Source organism: Macaca thibetana, chromosome 2 (assembly GCF_024542745.1).
Source record: "Macaca thibetana thibetana isolate TM-01 chromosome 2, ASM2454274v1, whole genome shotgun sequence".
Lineage (NCBI taxonomy): Eukaryota > Metazoa > Chordata > Mammalia > Primates > Cercopithecidae > Macaca > Macaca thibetana.
The window spans coordinates 158,690,791-158,716,609 of NC_065579.1; the positions used below are offsets into that span (position 1 = coordinate 158,690,791).

General features: G+C 38.8%; 1 protein-coding gene across 2 annotated transcripts in view; it reads left to right on the forward strand.

Annotated features, from left to right (window-relative positions):
* LSAMP (limbic system associated membrane protein) overlaps positions 1 to 15,545 on the forward strand; it is a 647,096-nt gene extending 631,551 nt beyond the window's left edge. Inside the window, exons 8-9 of one of the 2 annotated variants that reach the window (XM_050781918.1) lie at positions 7,098 to 7,130; positions 13,341 to 15,545. In XM_050781918.1, coding sequence (XP_050637875.1) covers positions 7,098 to 7,130; positions 13,341 to 13,438 — 131 coding nt within the window. In that variant the 3' untranslated portion in view covers positions 13,439 to 15,545. The remainder of the gene's footprint in view (positions 1 to 7,097; positions 7,131 to 13,340) is intronic. The other variant, XM_050781919.1, reaches the window with a different exon arrangement.
* Positions 15,546 to 25,819: the final 10,274 nt, after the last annotated feature.

Genomic DNA, 25,819 nt, shown 5'->3' on the forward strand with positions numbered 1-25,819 from the left:
GCTTTACTATATGGTATCTCCCAACTGAAAAATGGAGAAAAATTTTTATTCTCCTTGTAATATTGTGAATTCCCAACAATAATCTCACATTGGGTTCACCCAATGCCAATGCCAAATAATCAGAAAGTGATTAATTCCTTTTCTCCGCATTTAAAGGTTTTTTAAAAAAAGAATGCATTGATTTGTTTTTATAAATAGTTTTCTATTCTGATGATAAATGTTATGCATTCTCATTATGGAAGAATTTGAAAAATATGAAACTATAATGAAGAAAATAAAGCTCATATGTTATCCCTATCCTTAGAGATAACACCATTAATGCAATATAAACAAATGTTTTGTCTGAATGTTTGAGCTGCCAGTGTACTACAGAATGTTGAAGTTTAAAACCTAAAAAGTCTTCTATTTTCCATGCTCTCAGAAGCTGGGCATGTTTCTGTTACTTGTTCAAGGTTATAGCAGAGGCAGGCCCAGGAGCCACCCTCCTACCTGGGCCAGGGTGCTCTCCACAGTGATGTGCACACCCAAAGTGCTTTCAGGTCTAAGTCAAATCTTGACTCACAAGGGATTTCCTTCATGCACCTCCAGGATCCGCAGTAAGGGTCCTCCTTTCAGATGCGGGGGCTCATCTGTTCTCTCTCCAAGTTGTCATATTAATATTGTCCATTTAATAGATGTGTTCTTTTTAATGCAATGACAACTTAATCTTTTTTTCACATTCTATTCACTATAGAATATTTGATATAAGAAGTGAGGCCCAAATATTTTATTCACATTTTTCAACAAGAAATAATACCAGCATCATTTTAGTTTGGTTTCATTCATTCATTCAGTGAAGAATTAACACCATTTGTCTAGGGCTGCAGTATTCTGGTACTGTCTACTCATGCCTATGTCATTATTTACTCTGACAGAGCATTAAACTGAAGTCCATTTCCAGTCACAGACAACTATAAAGAAGAAAAGCCTTTAGCGCTATTTGAAAGTAAAGTGTAGCATTCCTTGCTGGCCCAAATCTGGCTAAGGGAGGCCAACTTCCTTTCTCGAATATTGATGACATGCTAAGCTTGCTTAGTTTTCTCAGCTGGTTTGATATATTCTCTTAGTCATGAGGACAATGGTCCACCTATTAACTAAGAAAATAGGAAGGCCGGGGATGTTGGCTCACACCTGTAATCCCAGCTCTTTGGGAAGCCAAGGCAGGCAGATCACCTGAGGTCGGGAGTTTGAGACCAGCCTGACCAACATGGAGAAACTCTGTCTCTACTGAAAATACAAAATTAGCTAGGCGTGGTGGTGTATGCCTGTTACTACTCGGGAGGCTGAGGCAGGAGAGTCGCTTGAACCTAGGAGATGGAGTTTGCAGTGAGCAGAGATTGTGCCATTGCACTCCAGCCTGGGCAAAAAGAGCGAAACTCTGTCTCAAAAAAAAAAAAAAAAAAAGAAAGAAAGAAAGAAAAGAAAATAGGAAGAATCTTAAGGTTGGGATTCAGATCCATTTCTCTATTTTGACTCTTTTCCCACTTCACTAGACCCAGAATGAATACTCTGATCTCAGAAAACATTATTCTAGAAATATTAGGCGTTGAGGTTTATACAACATGAATATCATACATGGGAGCAAATCAAAAGTTCTAATAATTCAAATAGGAATCACAAGACAAATACTTTTCTATGGCAAAAGAAAAAAATAATATTTGTAAGTACAAGCTGCTAGTCCCTAAAGCCTCTGAGTGAAGAAATCTGTGAGAAAGACATTGATAGCTTTCAAAGTGTGACTTGAAAATTGAATTAATAAAAATTGCCCCCCTTTAAGCCACTATAATTATAAAGGTTTTATTTTTCAAAATGGTGGCCAATAAATAAATAAATAAACAAAGGTCAGAGGGCAAAATCCATAAATTTCCATGGCAGAATCTTACAAATGTGATGCCTCAGGTCCTTGGCGTCAGTGAGGAAGCAGCAGCAGGTGCGACCTCCTCCTCTGTTTCTTTTATTACATTTCTTAATAATTTTAACCCTACCCCTTTCTGCAATTTCCAGGAACTGGAGAATGAAATCCCTATTGAATTTGGACCTTTTCCTGTCCCACTTCTGCAAATACACACTCTTACTAACTCTGGCCCAGAATTTTTAAAGTGCCATTAATTATTCTTACGTCATTTTCAAAACCTGCTGCACATCAGAGGGTTGGCCTTATAGAAAGACTTACGTCACACACATAGAGACAATGTTTGCTTTTACAAATGGCTGCAGCAGGTTGAAAAATAAGACATTCGTGTTCAAGTAAATACCCTAGAATTAGAACAACTGTGCAAACAATATAAACTCCCCAAACTCTACGTTACCTACATGCCAATGTGAATGAACTCTTATGAGTAGAGGATTGGAGAAAAGTTGTCCAAAGTCAAGATTCAAAGTACTAAATGTCAATTCTTTTCCTTATAAATGTGTTGTACCCTCACTTCATCTCCCAGATAGAACTCAAAGAAAGCAAAATGCCAAAATTTTCCACACATAAAGATATGAAGATTTCCTAAGATAATGAGGGAGTTCCCGAACTATAAACTGTAGTTTCCAATGGAGCATCTTTCATCTTTGCAACAGTCACTTAAATTTTTTCAGGGATGTGGATGGAGGGAAGGGGAGAAAGAGAGACAGAGAAACAGAAAAAAAAATCATGTCACATAGTGAGAGATAAGAGTAAGAGATTATAGTAAAGGGTAAGAGGAAGAATATATCTTCAAAAGAAACCTGGAGTTTTATTTGTTAAGGTTTACATTTTTATTAGTCATGAAGGTATTTGAAAATAAAACTCAGCCCTCCAAAAAATGTTCTACCTGCCAGGATTTGGGAAATAATACAAGGACCTCTTGTCCCCATGTGGCTCTTCAAATAACTGTGAATTCCCAACAATAATCTCACCGTGGGTTCGGACACTGCGGTTCTAAAAAGAAAATAGAATCTCCCCTCTCTAGAATCTTAACTAGGGTAACACTTGAGGTATTAATTGATTCATTCAGTCTCTCATTCACTTATTTCTTTATGCATTCAGGTATTTGTTCAGCATCTCTACTGGATCCTTCTTCTGTGCTAGAGAAATACCAAGCTGAGGATACAGTAGGGAACAAGGCAGATATATTGTCTATGCCAATAAGAGAGCTTGAATCAATGTTTTTAATGGTGCAGGCTAATGTGGCTGGGTGTAATGAATCCGAAAGTCAAAAATCAAGGACAGATTAGCTTAAATAAATGTCTCAAGGCACTCGCCTTTCCTAATATTAAATTATTTCCCCACTGCCTTCTTCTACTACCTCATCAGGAGCTAAGATCTAAGCATATGATGGTAAGGCTCTTAAGAGAAAGCCTAGTACATTCTCTATACTAGAATCTCCCAGTGTTGTGTTTTGCATTGCTTCAGTCGATTTACCTTTCTCTATTATGCCTTGTACCTTCACTGCCACACTTAACACTTGTTAAGTGTATTTGCTGAAGCAAGATTAATATGTAGTTAGAAGTTTTCCTGAAAGACATAAAAATAATAGGTTCCAGGTTATGTTCTAAGCACAGTGCCCTGGAAATCTCTGTAAAAATTATATCCCTGGCAATGCAGTTTGATTCACAAACATGAGATTGCATTTTCACTAGAAAAGCAACAATAATGTTTAGGTGTTAAATGCAAAAAGAATTCTGTCTATAACGACAGAAAAGTCCCCTCTTGAAGAGTAATATTTCATGCCTGGCCTGACACTGGAAAAAAAAAAAGTGTTTATTTCTCTTATTATTGCCACCTCGTGGACAAAGGTGATTTATTTGGACAGCACATAGGAGCATGTCTTAGTATTACCACAAGATGGCAACACATAACCACATTTTCAAAAATGTGCTCAGACTGTTCTGCTCCTACAGAAGGTGGTGGTTAGGAAATAATAGTCCAAAATAAGCATTCCGTTCCCTTTTCCTAAAGAAAAATGGAATTCCAAGTGTTAGGATCTTTAGGATTCCACAAAGAAGTTGATTTATTACAGGCATAGGGAGGAGTACTTAACATTTAACTGGCAACTTATTTTGCTTTTTAAAGATATTTCAAGCAAATGTATATTTCATATCTGAATTTTTCTGATATTAGCTTCACAGAGAATATTTGGGAATGTTTTTTATATGCTTCTTGCAATCAACTGTCTCTAGTTGATTCATAGGGGAGAATCTGTTTCCTAAGAGATCCATTAGAATCCATTAGAACATGTGGATTCTTACCCACACCTAGGCCAGTGATAGGTTAATGCAGGCACATTGCTAGACTTTTCCTGATCAAAATGTACTCTAATCAATCTGCTTTCCTGTCACTTTTTTTTTTTTTTTTTTTGACAGAGTCTGACTCTGTCGAAAGGCTGGAGTGCAATGGTGCCATCTCGCTGCAACCTCCACCCCCACCCAGGTTCAAGTGATTCTCCTGCTTCAGCCTCCCGAGTAGCTGGGATTACAGACATGCACCACCACACCCAGCTAATTTTTTGTATTTTTAGTAGAGACGGGGTTTCACCGTGTTGGTCGAACTCCTGACCTCGTGATCCGCCCACCTTGGCCTCCAAAAGTGCTGGGATTATAGGCATGAGCCACTGAGCCTGGCTACTTTTATTTATTTTTTTTTTTGAGATGGAGTCTCGCTCTGTTGCCCAGACTGGAGTGCAAGGGCCTGATCTCGGCTCACTGCAATCTCCGACTCCCCGGTTCAAGTGATTCCCCTGCCTCAGTTTCCCAAGTAGCTGGGATTACAGGTGCGTGTCACCACGCCAGGCTAATTTAGTAGAGACGGGGTTTCACTATGCTGGCCAGGCTGGCCTCAAACTCCCGACCTCAGGTGATCCACCTTCCTCAGCCTCCCGAAGTGCAGGGATTACAGGCGTGAGCCGCACCCGGCCTCCGATCACCTTTTTTGTGCTACAATATCCCAGTGTTTGTTCATCATGTTGTTGCAATTATGTATATATATAAATTATTTGGACTTGTAATGCCATTACTTACTTGTTAAGATATATTTTTCTGTCTCCACTAAAATTGCACTAATATTGTGTAAAATCCACTAAAATTGTGTAGAAAGGATTTTACCACAAAATTGACAACTTTCATTTATTGAGCATTTATTGTGTGTCTGGCACCATTGTAAGTATAGTATGTTGATTAATTGATTTAATTCAGAGCACAAATTTATAAGGCGCATGTAAAACTCATTTTAGAGATGATGAAACTGACACAAACAGAGGGTAAGAGAAAGCTTTCAGCAGAATCACTGGGCTTCCTACCTGTCTGGATTTCTGAACAATTGCTTGAAATCATTCCCATGAAGCCTGTGTACCAGAAACTTAGTGTTCTTTAACTGAGGATGGCCTCATTGAGGATTGAGGCCTCTTTTAGGAAAGAGCATCGCTCTGTAGCCTTAAGGGGTTCTTAAAAATTCTTATCATAATAAGCTATGAGGCTTAATGCAAGAAAGAAGGAAAGTTGCACTTTGCACAAAAGTCGTGCCTTTCCAACCAGTATTGAATCATTTAAATGTCCCAGTGATACCTCTTGAGTCATACAGGCATTGCTTTCACAAAAACTGCTGAAGGGTATTGTGGAATAATGGGCTAGGTTCTGTCTAGAGAAGTGGGAGCCCTAAATTTCAGTCTCAGCTTTGCCTCTCACTTTGCAAATGACCTCTTTGGGCCTCAGTTTCCTCATGTTTTCATGAACACATTCTCCACACTGCCTTTCAATATTTTTTAATGCAATATGTAGATCCAAAAGAAAAGATGTCAAAGCTGGTATTATGAAAGGAAGCAAGTGGCAGTATGTTTAATATAGAACTTAAAACTGCAGTGGTTAAATGATGAGACATATACAGAACGACTAGAGACAACAGCTGGAGACTATTGTTTCATGTATTAATAGAACCTGGCTTCACTTCCAGGGTGAGTGCTGGCTTCTGCTAGGAGAGGAGAATTCTTACTCCATCTTTCTGTATGGACTTGCAGCATGTTGCATTTGTTAAACAGAAATAACTGGAAGTGATGGGCTTCAAGGACAAAAGACAGGTTCTGTATTCCACCAGCAGTTTGGGCTCTTCTATCTGAGCACCCACTAAGTTGTTCCTGAGCTTCAAAGTGGTATCCTATAGAAATTTTACATGCTTGCTTCTAAAGACCTAAGAGCATTGTGGTTCACTTGATAAAGATACTTAAAAGAGAAACCAAATATTTAACCCACCTGAGCTCTTCTGACCCTGAGACTTATTTATAAATTAAACAAATATTTATTGAATATCCACTACCTGCCAAGCTCTAATCTAAGCACTAGGGATACAGTATTTGAGAAGGCATACACAGCTGCTGCCCTCGTGGAGCATATATTCTAATGGAGAAGATAAACTATAAACAGGCAAAAAGTATACACATAACATGATGTCAGGTTAGAGGTAAGTGCTATGTAGATTAGTAAAGCAGGGTAAAGGAATAGAGAAAATAACAGAAAATGCTATTTTTAACAAGATGGTGAGAGGAGTCCTTTTCAAGTTGATGTCATTTCAGCAGAAATCTGAAGGAAGTGACTAAGTGATCAATACAAAGATCTAGGGGAAGAATATTCCAAGCAAATGAAAAGCGAGTGTGAAGGTTTTAAGTTGGAATAGACTTGATCTGTTGGAAGAAGAGCAGGACGGCCAATTGGCTTGAGTGGAATAAACCACAACGAAATGGTAGGATGAGGTTATGGATCAGACACATTCTATTGTTCCACTGAATTGCAGTCAAGAGTACCTTTACATTCCATACTCAGAGTTCTTGAACCTGTCTACATGCATACAATGTAGCATCAGGTATTTGAAGCTGCAAATCATTTTTGCCACCTCCAACTGCACAATATCTGTTCCAATAAAACAATCTCTTTCCATTTGCCTTTCTTTCTGTCTCTACCAATATTCTTTCCTATTAAAATGTTCTTTCCTCCTTTTCTCTTATTCTCCTTTCAGTGGAGAGTATCAGACTACCTTTGTGTTTCTTCTTAATTGATAAAGATTTTTTATTTGTTTTTGTTTTGCTTAATGTTTCTTATTTTAGAAATTGGTACCACCGTGCACTTCAAGCAAAAAGGTATGGTTCTTATTTTTGGTTACCTTCCATATGTCAAAATTAAGGTTTCACAGCAATATATTGTTGTCTTATATACTTGAGTTTCAGTGGAATAATTTGTGATAACGATTTCCTTAACACAACTGGCATTATTTTTTCCAAATTGTGAACTTTTTCCTTTACAAATAGTTCGTGATCAAACCCATGACCCTTACATTGCTCTTGACAGTAATTTATTTTTAAATCCCTGGAACAGAGTAAGTTATGCTTTGCCCTACTCCCTGTTCCTACTTTCCCTTTCTTAAGTATTCATGGTTCATTCTGACAGAGCTGCAATTTTGGAAATGCTCATTGCCCAGTGACAGGGCTCTCAGAAGAGATGCAAAGCCTAATTTACATTCACTTGTTGACTTCATAAAACAGACCCTAAAATGCAAGTAGTTACTAATTCTGAGGTGCTGTCTTTACAAGTCCAATAAATCATAGTCCCTAACAGTGTGTATCTCCAGACCAGAGCCACAGAGGCACTTATGTGGCCAGACCCCACCCTCTTCACTTCCTGAAGGTCACCTACATGATTATAATTGTCTCATATGAAGGCGTCTTCCTCTGTGAGTGTCAGAGGGGTGAGACAACCAAGATCACTCTCAATTGTGGAAACCTATTCTTGTGGAACTTATGTCCACCCATGATCAAGAGCCACAGAGATTATGGACACTTTGTTGCTTACTCCCAAGAAAGGGCCAGCACCGTGTTTATGGTCAGTGCTACAAGGTCCTCCCTAAGGGAACAGGGAAGAGGCGGCCATGAATATATACTCGGAAACAGGATCATTTGAGGCCTTCAAGAAGGCATAAAATATTGTCCCTTTCAGCCCTTCTTTACTTCCCAATGCCATCATTACCAATTCTGTTTTAATCTTAAGTGGCTAGTATTATATGTGATACATTATGGATTTGATATGTGGTTGAAGAAATAGGGCATAGCTTTTTTTTTTTAATTTCAAAGACAAGATAAACTGCCAGTGTCACCAGAAGTTCTACGTATTAGACTAAAATTTTAAAAAATTGTATGCCAAAATTCCTGCTGCTGTGTTGATGAAAAAGATGTGATGATTCTGACTTTACTGTGAGAGTGTTACCAAAATCTCACTTTATAGAGAGTAGAGAAAATGCATAAAGAGCTAAAGAAAATGTAGGAAGAGCTCACATTGTATTGATTTTAAGACCCATTACTCAAAGAAAACATCGACATAGTATTTCCCCCTTATCCGCTAGGGGATATGGCCTCAGGACCCCAGTGGATATCTGAAACTGCAGATAGTACAGAACCCTACCTATACACACTATGTGTTTTCATATACATATCTATGATGAAGTTTAATTTATAAATTAGGCCCAGTAAGGGATTAACTACAATAATAATAAAACAATTCTAACAATATACTGTAATAAAAGTTATGTGAACGTTATCTCTCTCTTTCTCTGTCTCTCTGAATATCTTATTATACTGTATGTACCTCAGGTAAGTGAAACGGCAGAAAACAAAGCCACTGTTAAGGGAGGACTACCGTATTTCCTCTCCTCTAATTTGCTGCAGTCTGAGCTTTAATCCTTTCACCCAGAGGAAGCTGTACTGGCAGAAAATGGACAGTAGGTGGCGCCAAAGTCAATTTTATCAGGCTTCCTTTTAAATATGTCTTCCCAGGATGCGAGCATGCCTTAGTCGGCTGCGCTAGATGTTACGGGAGGCAGATTCTTAGGAGACTTTGTAGATTCGTGTTCTCCTTTGTTAAACAAGTGTTTTACAAATTGTTTAGAATTTTGTTCTATTTTCAGTCACTCAATCAGCCCTTAATAATTCTGAGAGAATTCAAACTTTAACTCCTCTAGCTTTTTTTTCTCGTATGGCTGAACTACGAACTGGAATAAAATTATGATTTATCTATGATTTCTTAGTGGCTGAAAGGAATACCTAAGGATCACTGAGAGCATAATTAACAACCCCTTTGAATGAATTTAGTCCTAAATCCAAGAAATGGGCTCTCAGGAGGAGCAACAGAAAACTGTTGACCAGATTTGAATTACAAAGTGTCTCTAAGCATACGCTTTCTTAAATAGGTGTTGAAAAATCATCTGGTCCTTTCCTTGAGATTTTACTGAAAGACAAATCAATTGGCTCCAGATCCTGAATGAAATTTATAGTCTAGAGACTTGCCGAAAAATTCTCATATCCCTCAATTTCAGAATGTTTTATCAATCTTGCCCTTAATCACAAATTCCCTTTCATTGTTATGGGAAAGTGCAATCCAGCATTCACCTGGACACAGAATCTCACTTAATCCACCTTGGGGTTGAGAACCTTGACCTGCCATGTTGACTTACGATTTGCAGTCCTGCTGCAGCTGAATTTTGCTCCTTAGAGTCAACATTTAAAACCTTGACCCAATTCACAAATCAATGCCTTTGATTCAGGTTGGTATTTCATCTCTTTCTGTAATCCAAACTTCTGCATTTGGATTAGTAATAATGCAATTTACTAAATGTTTACCAGATACCACATATATTAGTGGGTGTGCACATATATAACACGCATATACAGTGTGGTTAGAGACTAAAATATGATTTTTGTCTGTTATATGAAAAACACGTCGCAAATTTTTGAATTGTGGTTCTATTTGCCCATCTATTCTTAAGGCTAATTTATGTTTGCAGACTCTTGCTTTCATTTTATCTGTCAGTATATGAAAGCACTTGCTGAGCTTGGCCATCTGGTGTGGGAAATAAGATTTATCATTTGCATTTCCACAAATAAGCAGAAATTTCATAACTCTGAAGTAAAACATAATTAATGATTTTGCTGATTATTCTTCCCTGAAATAGCCATTAACTGAAGTAGTCTCCTATGCAGTCACATATATCTATAATTGCATACACACTTGTGATGATTTCCCAACTACCACCCATTTACCCTTGTATTTTTAAGCCTATTTATTTACTCTCAAACCCAATTATGAAAGGAGTAAGTCATATAAGTAGACTAAATAGCTATATGAGAGCACTTAATAAATAATAATTGATAGAGATGAAGATATCTTTAACTGATGCACAAAGTAAGTTTCAAATATACTTGTACATCACTTAATGACTGGGATACATTCTGAGAAATGCAGTATTATGTGAATTCATTCTTGTGAGCATCATAGAATATACTTACACAAACCTTGATGGTATAGCTTACTACACACCTAGTGTATATGGTATAGCCTACTCCCAGGCTAAAAACCTGTAAGCATGTTACTATACCGAATACTATGGGCAATGGTAAGTATTTGTGTATATAAACTTATCTAGACATAGCAAAGGTATAGTAAAAATGCAGTGCTATAACTTTATAGGACCACCTTTGTATACATGATTCATCTTTGACTGAAATATAATGTAGCACATGACTGTATATAATAATATTATAAAAGATAAAATTAAAGATTATTAACATAGTTATACTGGGATTCCCCATTATAACATAGAATAGCATGTGAAAATAGCAGTTAATTCTGAATTATTTGTAAAAGATCAATAATATGTGTGCATATCATGTGTATATATAAGTATATAATATATATACTTTGTATGTATGTGTATGTATACATGTATTATCAAGAATGTTATATGTGAATGTGTTTATCTAGGTTCATTTATTCTGTAATATATTTTTCAATCATGGAATTTTGGCTTTCTCGAATACTTACCACCATCAAATAAAATGATAAGATTAGTCTTAACCTTGCCAAGATATCACTCAGCTCCAGGATGTCAACAAGATAATCTAACCTGCCCTTGCACCAAAAATGAGATTAAGGCAATCAGCAGAATTGGACTCTTTCTGAAAACCTCTTGTTTTACACTATCTCTGGTGCAAACACAAGTATTTTTTGCCTAACCCTCTATGGCTTTAATTTTTGTGTAGTTTTTCTCTGTTTTGAAAACCTCATTAATAACACAAATACAACCAAACCTGCCAAGGAGCTCTTGCCATCTAGTGTACATAGAGAGACTAAAAGGTTAGGAAAGTAACATTCCTACCAGCCCAAAAGCCCTGGGGGAAGTTGCCACTAAGAAAGCTTGAAGGTCCCAAAAGTCCAAAAAGGGTGGGAGCAGGAGACATAGAAGTAGATTAGGAAAGGCCTTGAGCTGACTTAAGACACTTGAATTAAGCTCCTGGTCAACAATTACTAATCGGGTGCCTTCATGCAAGATACAGCATCTCATTGAACTTAATTCCTCATGAAATAAATGCATGAACCTGAAGGTAGCTAAGGTGTCTTTTGTTAATATGATCCTATAACAATTCAGAAAATTAGATAATTAATTCATCGAATCTCTATTCTGTGTTTCCATAGATTTACACGTAATAAAGCTCATTTTATAGTGTGTGCTGATCAAAGTTTGTATATGTTCATATTTTTATATTAGGTGATGTTTTTAATATTCTCAAGAAGGTATTCCAGTCAAAACCCTCCTATCAAAAATCTTCTTTGCAACGATAATAGTTGTCTCCTTGTTTTTGTTTGTGCTGGCCATTTTAATCAAACCCAAGTTTAATTTGCTGAATGTTGACCGAAGACTTACAGGTACCCCTTTACTGTGTAGTAGTGACAGGCAAAGATTCTGGAGCTAGATACCTGGGTAAAAACCCCAGTTCCTCTGCTTGCAAGTTGTGTAAACTTGTACAGTGGATCCAACCTACCTGTGCCTCGATCATTTCACTGTAAAACAGGTTTCATCATAGTATCCACCTTATAGCATGGTTGTGTGCTTATATTTATAGGGCAGCTGTGACAAAATCGTGTTGTAAGTGCTGTATAAGTGTTTGTGGTTTTGTTTTTATTGTTGTTGTTACTTTTATTATTTACATAAAGCATAGATTAGGAGACCATGGAATTCAGCATTTTTCCCTGTTATCCTATCTCCGATTGGGTATGTTTGTAAACAGTTTTGGAAAAATTCACGTACCAGGGGATGCTTCCATCATACCTGCAAGCCATCATAGTTTCACACACACACACACTCACTCACACATAATCCATCTGCATATGCACCCTCAAAATTTTAAAGTGACTGACAATTACAGTCACACAAGTTTCTCTTTTGAACATCATTGTTTAAGTATGTAGTCTTAAATCCAAAAGTCCCTGTAGTGAAAAATACTATTTTTTTTGCTTTAATGGAATATGAGCAGAACTATACAAAAGGAGAAAAGTGGAACAAGCAAAGCACAGACGATAAGCTCTTCTGCCAGACCACTGATTGCCTCCTCCCCAATCCTCTCTTTTATGAACACACAAGCCCCTTCTCCAGCTGCCTATCCATCCTATTTCCCCTCTCAGACCCACACCCACATCCCCCAAATTGTGTCCACATTGGAAAGACTAAGATGGCAGCAGGAAACACAGATTACCATTCCAGGTTAATCTGGGTGAGTTCAAATCTCAGTTCTGCTCATGGTTGGGACTTGCCTCTCAACCTCTCTAGGTGTGTTTGTTTATTTTTGTTGTTGTTGTTATCGTCTTTGTTTTTGTTTTTGATTTTTAAAGTGACAAATGAAGAGTTTGGAGGAGTTGATCCTTTGCTGCCTCTTAAGATTTTAAGATGTATTGACGTATTTTATCCCTTGCTAAGGTACCATCTAGCCATAAGCATTACTTTAAAACAGTTCTCCTCCCCATTAGCAAATAAGTAATTACTGCTTCTCCCCGGGGACAGAGGGAGTCATGTTTTGGTTCTGTGTTTATTGGTGGAGATGCTGTGATGAATTGGCTGGAAGACCCGTGTCTGACTGCTGAAGGACCCTCACCAATGCTTAGAACCTTAACGAGTGCTGGCACCAGAGGACTACTGAGGGCAGGGCCAACAGGAGGAGGCTAGGTGAACCGGATCCTGCTGCATCATGAGACACATTAGTGATAGCCAGTTTAAGGACTTATCTGGCAAGAGCATTTTGTATTTAGAAATGTTTCAGCCAATGATGCCCCTTAGGATACTTGTAGCCTGAGGAGGAGAAGGATTTAGGAAGGTTTTGAGCCTTTCTTGGGCTGCACGTAAATCAGTAACTTTGAGACGCTAGTACCCGGCTAGGTCTTACCTCTGATTCCGTCAGCAGTCAGCTATAACATACAGTGGGCCCATGTAACTCATTCTCTTTCTCTCTCTCTCCTTTTTTGCTCTGCAGGACCTGGGTCGGTGAGAGGAATAAATGGATCCATCAGTCTGGCCGTACCACTGTGGCTGCTGGCAGCATCTCTGCTCTGCCTTCTCAGCAAATGTTAATAGAATAAAAATTTAAAAATAATTTAAAAAACACACAAAAATGCGTCACACAGAATACAGAGAGAGAGAGAGAGACAGAGAGAGAGAGAGAGAGAGATGGGGGGAGACCGTTTATTTCACAACTTTGTGTGTTTATACATGAAGGGGGAAATAAGAAAATGAAGAAGAAAATGCAACATTTAAAATAATTTTACAGTCCATCATTAAAAATTTATGTATCATTCAGGATGGAGAAGGTTCTACCAGGATATGTTTATATCTACTAAGCAAATGTATGCTGTGTAAAGACTACACTACACTAAGGACATCCGGATGCTGTAAAAATAAGAGAAGAACCAGATGGATATTAAGCCCCCAACACACACTTTATCCTTCCTTCCTTCATCTTTTTTCATCTGTGGGGAAAAAAATAAGGTCTTGCCTTTGGTGTTTATATTTCCATAACCTTTTAATTCTGTTTTTCATTTGAGCTGACTTGTAGCCACTTCAGACTATCAATGGAATCTTATGTTGAGCCTTTCTCTGGCTTTCCTTCCTCCACTATCTCTCCAACTTTAGAGATATCCCCTCTCCCTCCAGTGTGTTCTATCTCCCCCACACCCACCCTAGATACTCCCTTTTTACCCACCTTTCCTCCCTCACCTCTCCTCACCCCCACTCCCTCCCCAGAGCACTAGTCATGCCGCAAATGCTAGGAAGTGTCATTTTAATTTTCTCCACTGTGCGTGTGTGCTCAAGTCTTTCGCTCTCATGTGGGTGTACATGTGTGTGAGCGTGTGTGTGTGTCTCTCTCTAAAGCATGCCAAGGGAATGGTCCATGTGTACATAGACTCATTGTGCTGTAGATACTGTCCTGCATTGTAATTGTGAGATGCGGCTGTAACAAGTTGCTGGGGGAGATGGCGGGGAAAGAGGCAAGGAGCAGAGTCCTCCTCTCATCCATGGCTGTCACATGGCATCAGTGTGTATTCAAACCAAGCTGTGCCCCTTCCAAGGGCAGGACCCCATATTCCTCCTAGTCCCATCATCAGAACCGAGTGGGGAGTCACTCAGAATATCACTGTAAATGAAAGTGCCTACTATCGATGGGGTAAGCAAACAATATAAGGAATTATGACATGGATGAGGTGCCCTAGGAGAGAAAATTTCAGATTTTACTCTCGTTTCATGAGTCTGAGGGATTCATATATTTCCTGGCTTTTAACAGGGTGGGCCCTGCTCTGCTGCGAAAATGAGCAGCATGTGTTGAGTAAATCCCCAGAAACAGGAAGGTCTCCCAGTGTCAACTCCCAGTGGAAGAATGATGAACCACTTGGAGATCCTAAGCAGCCCTGTTTTACCTCCTCCCTAATCTTCAAATAACATTTGTCCCATGAATTCCCCTGAGCAGAGATTGTTTCCTATTTCAGATAAAATACAGTGAAAGTGAGCAAGGCAGAAAAAGTCAACAGATGCCCAGGCTCCTACCGTATTCTGGAGATACTGTCAGAGCTCTAATACAGAGCATTGGCCATAATGAAAAGCAGTCCATTCCTTGTGCTCCTCTGCAGATGTTTTTCCCAGTGTTCTAGGTTAACATTTTATTTGGTTGCCTGCATAATCCCTGTTCTGTTTCACTGATGGTGTTTGCAGCACCACTGTTCATGGTGGTCCACTGTTATCCTATGCCAGGGTGCTAAAAATTGCATGATATTCACCTTCCCTGCTCTATTTAAATTTACATCTGTAAGAGTCATCTTGACATTAACACTGAAATGTGATCTAGGTCCTTAACCAAAATTGCTGGGCAACTTGTAATAAATTTAGACAGAAATTTTATGAGTACCACAAAGCTTGGTGTTACCACATCACCAGAAGGATTTCTTAGGAAATGTCTTGCAGAGAGAGCTGGCTCTCTGCATGTAGATATCTTTGTCAGAAAAGCGACCCTTGCTCTCACTTACACAATAGTAGGCATTGAAAGTGGTTCAGTTCATGAGAGGACAGAGGATTATTTTGAGATTATATTTGAATATAATCTTGTAGAGCCAAATATGGTTTGTCGTTAAGTTGGAACCTTGTAAATAGCTGTTACATGATATAAAATGAGAAACTTTGTAACTGGAAAGGAAGGAAGGAAGGAAGGAAGGAAGGAAGGAAGGAAGGAAGGAAGGAAGGAAGGAAGGAAGGAAGGAAGGAAGGAAGGAAGAGAGGGAGGGAGGGACGGAGGGAGGGAGGGAGGGAGAGAGAGGAAAAAGGAAGGAAGGAGGGAGAAAGATCTAAGTAGCATTGTTAATTTCTTCTAAGGGATTGTATTGTTTGTTTTAGAAGCTTATCACAGCCTTCTTTCATGATTTGGCAGTTTAGACTTGAAACAAGGAAAAATTCAGCTTGGGGATAGAGTGTTTATAGCAGATTCTGACATAGGGGAGAAAACAAATTCTCAACCAAGAAGGTAGCTAGTAAAATATAGGGAAGGTGAGCCATATTCCTATGCAGCATCAATTTATTGACAATCAGGTATTTCTCTTAACAGTTTGGTCTTCTTAGTTCAAGAATAAAGGGTATCATCTTTAATAATAAGCATTCCCCATAAATTGAAGAGGCAGTCACACGCTTAAGTGTGTGGCTTTAGAAAAGTGCATGGTAATTTAAAGATACACAGGAAGAGAAAAGTAGAAGAGTTAAGTTGGATGTTAGTATTAGCTTCAGGAACAGATCCCCATGGCATGTCACAGGCCTTAATTATATACCTGGCTTTCTTATTGTCTCCACTTTATCGTGAGAACAAGGTCTTGGTTTCATGAGAGGAACTTCTCCATTGAAATAAATGTCTCTGCCATGTCAGCACCATTTGTTCCCTCGGTTTTAATATAATGAACCATATATTAAACATAACTAAACAAATATTTAAATGTGGTGTTTGCCTATATCTCTAGCAGGATCTGGGAATTTTAAAAATTTGCTTCTGGCTCCTGTTTCAGAGAAAACATTGTCCCCAGAAATCTCATAGGATTGAAAGTGTTCCCTAAGCAATGTGAACAATGGAGGAAAATATAGTTTAGAGAAAGGTCAGGAAAAGGTAGGGCCAGAAGACTGACACCAAGAAATCACTGAGTCTCAACGTAAGACTTCTTGGAATTTAGTTAATCATATTGGAATAAATTCCTTCAAGAATCTTGTCCCTTGGTAATCAAAGCTTGAAACCCTGCACTGAAAAGCACCAACTGGTTGGAAATAATATACTGAGAGGAGTGAAATTCATCAATCTGAGTGGCTAATATATTTAATATCCTTTCTATACAAAGTAAAACTCCACCATTCGTAAAACAAAATCCTTAGCCGGGCGCGGTGGCTCAAGCCTGTAATCCCAGCACTTTGGGAGGCCGAGACGGGCGGATCACGAGGTCAGGAGATCGAGACCATCCTGGCTAACACGGTGAAACCCCGTCTCTACTAAAAAATACAAAAAACTAGCCAGGCGAGGTGGCGGGCGTCTGTGTTCCCAGCTACTCGGGAGGCTGAGGCAGGAGAATGGCGTGAACCCGGGAGGCGGAGCTTGCAGTGAGCTGAGATCTGGCCACTGCACTCCAGCCCGGGCGACAGAGCCAGACTCCTTCTCAAAAAAAAAAAAAAAAAAAAAAAAAAAAAAAAAAATCCTTAGACCCAACTTTCAGTTGACAAAAACAGAAATGACTTTGACCCAGGGCGCTTCCTGAAGAACGAGAACTATCCAGGGTTTTACAACAGCAGAATTGTAATCATGCTCTGTGCAATTGTTGAGCAAAGGTTTTGCCTTGTTGGATAAAAAGTCTTGCTTGTTTTGAGACATAAAATTCCCCTATCTTAAAAGAACTAAGGCTTATAGAAAACCGTATGTGTTTTCTGTCAGGAAGGACTGCCCCATTGACCTTTGCCTTCTCTTCCAAGTCAGACAGACTTCTCGCTTGCCATGGGCATTTTTTTACTACGTAGTCAGACTACTGGGACTATTCATAGAGACCTTGTAAAAGTACTCGTGATTTTCACGTTCTTGGAGGACCAAACAAAAATCTGTTTCTCCTTCAAAAATGGACTTACCTCCTTTGCACACAAAAGCTAAACTCCTCAGCATGAAATTATTTGAGTTATTACTTTACCAAGTTGTGAGCTTCTTGAATCCTCCAGAGTCACAGATTCCATCCCTGAGTTGGTTGTGGTTTCACTGTTTCTATTGGCTAGTCTCCCTGAATTTTTCATTTTGTTCTTTGCAGGGCTCGAATTATTTGTGGAAAACAATAATATATATGTGTGTGTATTTTTTTTATCTTATCTTTATAGATGCTATATTTACAATAATGTGTGTATTATAAGACAAATTAAGAATAATGTTTTGAACTTAAAAGGAAGAAAAGTACTGAATTTGGTTGTTTGGAAAAAAAAAATCTATGCTCATGTGGAAAGACATAGAACCCCACTTTTTCCATTTTGTAATTATTTGCCAAAAAGAAATTTGCTTATCAAACATGTATAACGGGATTAACCATGTCCTCATTTTTCTTTTCATCCTCATAAACTTTTAGCCTGCATTTAGTCTTGGTTACCAGTATCATTTTTTAAGAGAAATGAAAGTACAATGCTATATCTGACCTACATAAACTATTAATATTTTGAAGACAAATATGAAACATACCACAAAAATGGTGAGATAAGACCCTGAATTAAGAAACAAAAGTGCAGTTTAGGAAGCCTCCTCCCTTGCTTAAATGTTTAGAATATTTCTTCTCCAAAGACTGCATTTGCCTCAGTGATGTAAATTTTCCATCATGGTTGGCATAATATCTGTAAACATCTCACTAAATGCAAAATGGAGTTTACATTTATGTGCATACTAGCAGAAAAGAAGTAAACTATTCTCATTTGCATGTAGCTATGCTGTTCAAATGTCGCCAACCAAAATTTAGGAAAGAATTTGTTTTCACCCAGCAATGTACATCACTTTTCTCTTGGCAAGGAAGCTGGTGTTAACGTTGGGTTTAGGTTTAACATTTACACCAGCGAAAATGTTTATGAATATTATGGAAAACTTATTTTAAACCTTGATTTCTTTTCAGCACATTTACATACTGCGTGCTGATTAATAAATTAGGCACCAATCATGTGTAAATCAATGTAAATCACTAGTTTATGTACATAATATAAACTATGTAAACTTCATTTTTCATGCAGTGCCCAACTACTGCTAATCCTATGATTCTTAAGGAAAAAAAAAATCAAATAAAAATAAATAAAAACCGAAATGTTTCACAGTTCAGAATGGGAAGAATTATGACTAAAGCTCCAAATACGAGGTTGCCTTAGAAAAGGAAGCAGACCCACAGGAACAGTTGAAGGTTTATATCCTGCTCTTCACCTCTCTGGTCTTTCAGGATCTAAGTGGAGATTGTCCCAACTGTTGCTGTAGTTGTCTCACCCGACCCCAAAGCAAAGGAAATAAAGGGAAAAAGAGAGGGAAGGGTTTTAAGGGCTCTGTGCCTGCTGTATCCACTCCCAGATATCTTCTTTTTTAATCCTTTCTCACCATCTAAGATGTCTTACTCAAATAGCTCCAAGGAAGTGACCTAAACCTTGATGAGCAAAATATTACTCAGTTTTTATTTTCCATTCAACAAAAGCAGTGAGACAGCTTGCCATCTGGATTCTAAGAAATTGTGCGATATAAAAAATGTGATATCCTCGAGAAATATCTTGCTGAGTCACCCTAGGAAATAACTACCTTTACTTTATCTGGTAGCCTAATGTTTCCACATATTTATCCTGAATATTGCAAATGAGGGACTGAATCATTTTTAATTGGGAGTTATCTCTCTCAGGCATGTTCTCTTGGAGTCTTTTTGAAGTGCCTGATGCGTGTAACAGGATGACATATATATCATTCCTACAATATGAACAACTGTTACATAAAAAATCATCAAGGAGATGATTTCAGGAAACAAGTGAACTTTCTGCAAAGACTTAGAAAAATTTTAGGTCAAATTAACTTCAGGCTTTAAATGCACTAATCTACCTAAGAGAAAGAAAAAAAAAAAAAAAAACAGAGAGGAAGGAGTTTTAAGGGCTCATGTGTCTGTTGTATCAACTCCCAAGTGTCTTCTTGGTCCTGCTTCCTCATCATCTAAGATAAATGACAACTTAAAGGGGGGTAGAAGGTGTATTGAATTGGGAGTCAGGAGAATTGGGTTCGAACCCCAGGTTCGGCCACAAATAAAGCTGTGAGACATTGGCAAGTCATTTAACCTTCCTGAGTCTTGGTTTTCTCATCCTGAAAGTGAGGGATTTGGTTGACCTCTCTAAAATCTCTTTCAACTCTAACCTTTATTCTGAATAAGAATTTAATATTCACTTAGTGCTGTGCCCAGCACTGTTTGTAAACAGCAGCTGTTTGTTATCTCTCGTTTGGTCTCTGTATTCTCATCACTTCTCAGAACTATCATTCTACTGTCTTCATTTCTAAACCCAAAACTGCTAGAATACAGGGACTCTGGACTGGGTCTGTAAATTTCTTCTGATCAAAACTTCATAGCAGTGTAGAGAAGGGACACATTCAAATTACACTAAGGACACTGACATAGCTGGGGTTGTTTCCTTGTTTATAATATTGTAAAACCTAAATGTGGAACCATATTCTAATAATCTTTCATAGGAAGGAAAATAGCCAGACTGGGTATTATGCATGTAACAAATGAGGACGTTGTGCATAAGAAAGGAAACATTAGTTTTCTCTCATCCTGGGCCAAGTACCTCATTACAGTAAATGTGTGTCCTTGGAAACTCTGCTTGTGCTGATGGCGGTAAGCATGTGGTCCCAGGCAGGTTCAAAGGCTGATCTGTGAGAAATGGGCAAGACAATACATTTTGTTTTGGAAGGAATTTCTCATGGAATAAGTTTCCCAAAGCTTGAATTATAGGCTATGAAATAAAGCAAATAGATGGAGAGAAAACAAGTACTGTTTTCAAAAAGTACAAGTCAATTCTATTTAAAGAAGACAAGCTGAAAATAAAACAAAAATAAACACAATTTAGGAGGTTACAGAGTTGAAGACAGTATGAATTGTTGTGAAGGCCAAAACCAAATGTGAAAGTTAGGTTCTCTGAGAAGAGGGTAAGCAGAAAGGATGATTTCTCAAGCAATTAATAAGGAATGATTTTCTTGTGCCATGTTCTGGATGCATTTGAGCACAGATCCTCTTGTCCCAAGCTGTCCTAGAGGCTCAGGTTAGCATCTATCCAAAGTTGTCCTTTGATTTTATTGTCTGAAAGAACAGAAGGCATTGGAGTTTCCAGGCACTAAAGAGTAGGGTTCGTTCATCACTTCCCAGCATCACATCACTTTGTGTAGGTAAGGATATATGACGTGCTTACAGTACTTATGAAGCTCTCTCTAAGTGGGAGAATGACCTGTCCATGGGAAAACTCCCTGTTTTCATGGTCATTTCAGAAGTACCTCTTTTTGGGCAGTGCTCCTGGATCTACTTCTACAGCCACATTCTTCTCTGCACAAGCCCTCCCTGTGTAAAGCCAGGCACAGTACAAATATGCTTCCTGCAAGTGAAGAAAACCCATGGAAGTCCTAGCTTCATGGCACGCTGCAGCAATCCCAAGCTACCAGGAGCCTCTTTTGAACCCACTTCCCTAGGTATTTGCTCTTCACCAGAGAATGGAAATTGTTCATCCTGGTGAACTGTGGCCAAGTTCTGCTCCCTAAGTATTTACTTGGAGTGGGGAGGTCAAAAGGAAGAAATTCAGGGGGAGAGAAGCAAAGGAGAACACTTCCAACTCCCTCCCCCATCTCCCAACGCTCCCCACCTTCCTTCTCACTGCTCTACTGAAGGGTGTATAAATCCTGCTCTTGGTTAGAATTCTCCTTATTAACAGTGTTATATACATATAAATATATATATAAATATATTCCTTTTTTCAGCCCTGTAGACATGAACTGATCTTCCCTTGAAGATCAGAACAAACACATGGCCATTTTTTGTTTGGGTTTTTTTCTTATTCAAGGATTTTCATTTTTGTTTATTGGGTGGATTTTTTTCCCTGGGTACTAGCTCTGTGAAGGAAATAAAAAGCGCAGTGTGTGTGTTTAAAAAAAAAAAAAATTAAAATTAAAAAATGCTTTTTTTCTTTTCTTTTTAAATGTATTTAAATTCTGTTTCTCTCTTCTGTTACTTTACACGTATGAATGCTCTGCTCTTCTGTGATCTTAAAACAAAATGAAATAAACGTGAAAAGGAGATGTGTCTTCATTGACCTGAGTCAGTGATCATGTGGTTGACTGCACTATTTCTTGGAGGTTTTCATGAATAAAATAGAAAATGAAGCCTATGATAATGAGTATCATGTAAGGGAAGGGCAGAAAAAATACTGAAAAATCACTTGAAGGCGTTCTAACAATGAGTCTTCTGTCACAGAAACGATTGTGGGATTTACAAGAATTTTCTTCACCTAAGCAAAGAGGTTCTGTGAACGTGTTCCCCCCCCCCCCCCCCCCCTTAAGGGACCAAAAGAAATAAGTATAAATTACCACTGAAATGCTATAAATAAAGTATTAAGACACTTACGTTTGTTAGACTTGACTGTGACCTTGGTTTATGATACCAAAAACGTTAGAAAATATGCTTTTTCTTTAAAGTCTCCATAGTAGTGGTTATTTTTAAGGGTTAGTTTTAATGAGATGCTACCTATAGCAGTAGAAGGAACTAAGGTACCTTCTACAGCCACCTATTATTTCTACTTACAAAAATGCAGGTTGTTTTCTATACTGCTGAGAGCTATTATCTTCACGAAATGTTTCCTGAATCTCTATAGAATCCCTATTGCATTACACAGGACACACACACAAAAAAAAATGAGAAATAAGCAATCTATCATCCAAAGAGGTGAGGTTGGCTAATCATACATCAGAAGTCACTGGGAGCATCTGAAGTTCTACTCTTAGGAGTCAAAGTGGATTTGAAACACCTCTATGAGAATTAATCCCAAGTTGGGGTGGCTGGGGGATAGAATGGAAGAATGAGCACTCATGATGGGTTTCAATAATGGGAAAAGGATCTCAAACAGAAACAAAATTCCTAGACCCCTCTGGCCAAAAGAAACAGATGAAGGGCCCAATCTCTCCACATTTTGAATTTTATTAAAGAAAAAACAAAAACAAAAAAACAAAAAACTCTAAAAATGTTCTTCTGCAATGAGTTTTTCAAACTCAAAGTTAAAGACACAGCCTCACTTCAAAGACTATTCTCACTTCAAACCTCAGCTGCAAGGTTGGGGTTCTTAAACCACTCTCATTTCTATCATTTCAAATCCAGGGTTCTTACTACCCTTTAAATTCAATAATTTGCTAGAATGACTCACAGAACTAAGGGAATTATACTTAGGATTTCAATCTTACTATAGCAAAGAATACAAATCAGAACCAGTCAAAGGGAGAGGCATATAGGGTAAGGTCTGAGAGAGTCCCAAGTATGGGGGAGTTTCTATTGTCCTCTTCCTGTGGACTGAAGAAGTACTAACCTTCTAGCACACTAATAAGTGACAACAAACAGTATCACCAACCAGGCATCTAGACTTTTTGTTTTTGATTCTAGATTTCATTACCTAGGCATGATTGATTGAATGTCCAAGTCTCCTCCCCTGCCCAGAGGTCAGGCTGATATCATGTGATTCAATGCCTCAGTACTGAGTTACACGGGTGGTCTTTCTAATATGTGCAGCCACTGTCCTGAGTCATCGAGTTAGTATAAACTATCTAGGGGCCCACCCTGAGTCATTTTATTTATTTTATTTTATTTTATTTAGATAGAGTCTTGCTCCGTCGCCAGGCTGGAATGCAGTGGCGTGATCTCAGCTCACTGCAACCTCTGCCTCCCAGGTTCAAGCAATTCCCCTGCCTCAGCCTCCTGAGTAGCTGGGATTACAGGCACATGCCACCACTCCTGGCTAATTTTTTGTATTTTAGTAGAGAAGGGGGTTTTACCATGTTGGCCAAGATGGTCTCCATCTCCTGACCTCGTGATCCACCTGCCTCGGCCTCCCAAAGTGCTGGGATTACAGGCATGAGCCACCATGGCCGGCCCACCCTGAGTCATCTTATTGGCACATGCTATTAGGTGTGATCCAAGGAGCTCAACATGAATAATGAAAAAAAGAACTTTTACTTGGAAAATCCTTGGGAATTACAGCTTATCTCCCAAGACCTGAGGACAAAAGTCAGCCATTCTTTATCATATACTAAGGGAGGAGACCACCCCTCATATTGTCTTATGCCCAATTTCTGCCTCCAAAGAAAAAAAGAAGCAAAAACTAAAAGGCAGAAATGAAAGGCAGACAGGCAGACAGCCCGGCGCCATACCCTGGGCCTAGTAGTTAAAGATCCACCCTTGGCCTAATCGGTTATGCAATCTATAGATTAAAGACATTGTATAGAAAAGCACTGTGAAAATCCCTGTCCTGTTCTGTTCCGTTCTAATTACCGGTGCAGGTGCATGCAGCCTCCAGTCACGTACCGCCTGCTTGCTCAATTGATCACAACCCTCTCACACAGACCCCCTTAGAGTTTTAAGTCCTTAAAAGAAACAGGAATTGCTCACTCGGGGAGCTTGGTTTTTGGAGACATGAGTCTGCCAATGCTGCCAGCTGAATAAAGCCCTTTCCTTCTACAATTCAGTGTTTGAGGGGTTCTTGTCTGCAGCTCGTCCTGCTACAATACCTTATATTACCAATCTATAAAAAAATTACTTGGAGTCTCTAAGTTTTCCAAGATGGCCTGAGATTTTATTTCTCTTAAGCCATAGAAGCTTCAGGGTTACAAAGTCAACACAACCTTGAGGCTTTGCTATCATTAGTGCCTCAGAAGAAATTCTTTCTGCTCTGCTTCCATTTTATAGTCCCTTTACATCCATCTATTTTAAAGTATGCCTAAATGAGCATGTAAGAGCTCAAAAGAAAGTGGGTCTATGATTCTAAAGGAAAGAGTTTTCAAATATTTGTCAATATAGAATTAAGTTGTATCCAATTCAACCAACTACACCAACCCACTATACCTGAAATTCTTTTCTATCATCAATCACTGTAACCTCACCATAGCTGTAGAGGATACCTGAATCCAAATCTATGAAACAAAAAGTGTATCTCTCCCTCACCTGCTAAAAAGAAAATTATTACACAAACGTGGAGAATATGGTTGCCTGTAAGCCCAAGACTGAAGTCTTACTGTTTGTTGGTATGAAGAGGAAATGAATTTCTCTTCACTTTCCTTTCTAAATTATTCTCTACTGTTCTCCAGACTGGCTACTGGCCAATTGGGATATCCTTTTATCAGTCAAAGCTATGTCCTGGTCAATGGATTTCAAACTGTTGAGGATCTATGGTGAGCACTGGGGACTGTGTCCGAGAACATTCATTGAGGGACATCTTCTAACTCACCTTTTAAAACCCAACCATTCTCAGGTGCTACCACAGAATGTAAGGTGCTACTGATTTGCCATGTGCTTTTAAAACAAGGAAGTTTATTATTAACTCACACGATCACAAGGTCCCACAATAGGCCATCTGCAGGCTGAAGAGCAAGGAAAGCCAGTCCAAGTTCCAAACCTGAAGAACTTGGAGTCTGATGTTCAAGGTCAGGAAGCATCCAGCACGGGAGAAAGATGTAGCCTGGGAGGCTAGACTAGTCTCTCTTTTCACATTTTTCTGCCTGCTTATATTCAGCTGCACTGGCAGCTGATTAGATTGTGCCCACCCAGATAAAGGGCGGGTCTGCCTTCCCCAGTCCACTGACTCAAATGGTAATCTCCTTTGGCAACACCCTCACAGACACACCCAGGATCAACACTTTGTATCTTTCAATCCAATCAAGTTGACACTCAGTATTAACCATCACAGGAAGTAAAACAATTTGACTCAGCCTTGTTATCTTTACTTACTATCCTTATCATTTTACCTGCTCACCCTGCCCCTGCCTGGTTTCCTAGATCAAATTAGAAATTAATCTTACAGCAAAGACCCCCTATTGCAAAAACAAACAAACAAACAAAGAAACCTCTGTCTCAGGTTCTGCCTGCCCAAAAAAAGATGTGTCTACTAGTCGGAACAAACATCAGAGATGGACCTTGATCAGAAACTCAGGAAGTGGGAGAGGATGCTGGTCAGGTTAAGAGAAATAGTGCAGTTCCAACCCTGGGCAGCCCTAAGTAAGCGTCATCAGAAGCTTCCAGGCAATTGTCACTGAAAAATAAGTGATACAGCACTACCTCAGCTGCTGCAACCACAGACCTCATTCAGAAATCTTTATCGTATTAACCCTTGGACTCTAAACATTCCTCTCTATTTTCTGGCTCTTAGACAGTTAACTCAACCTGC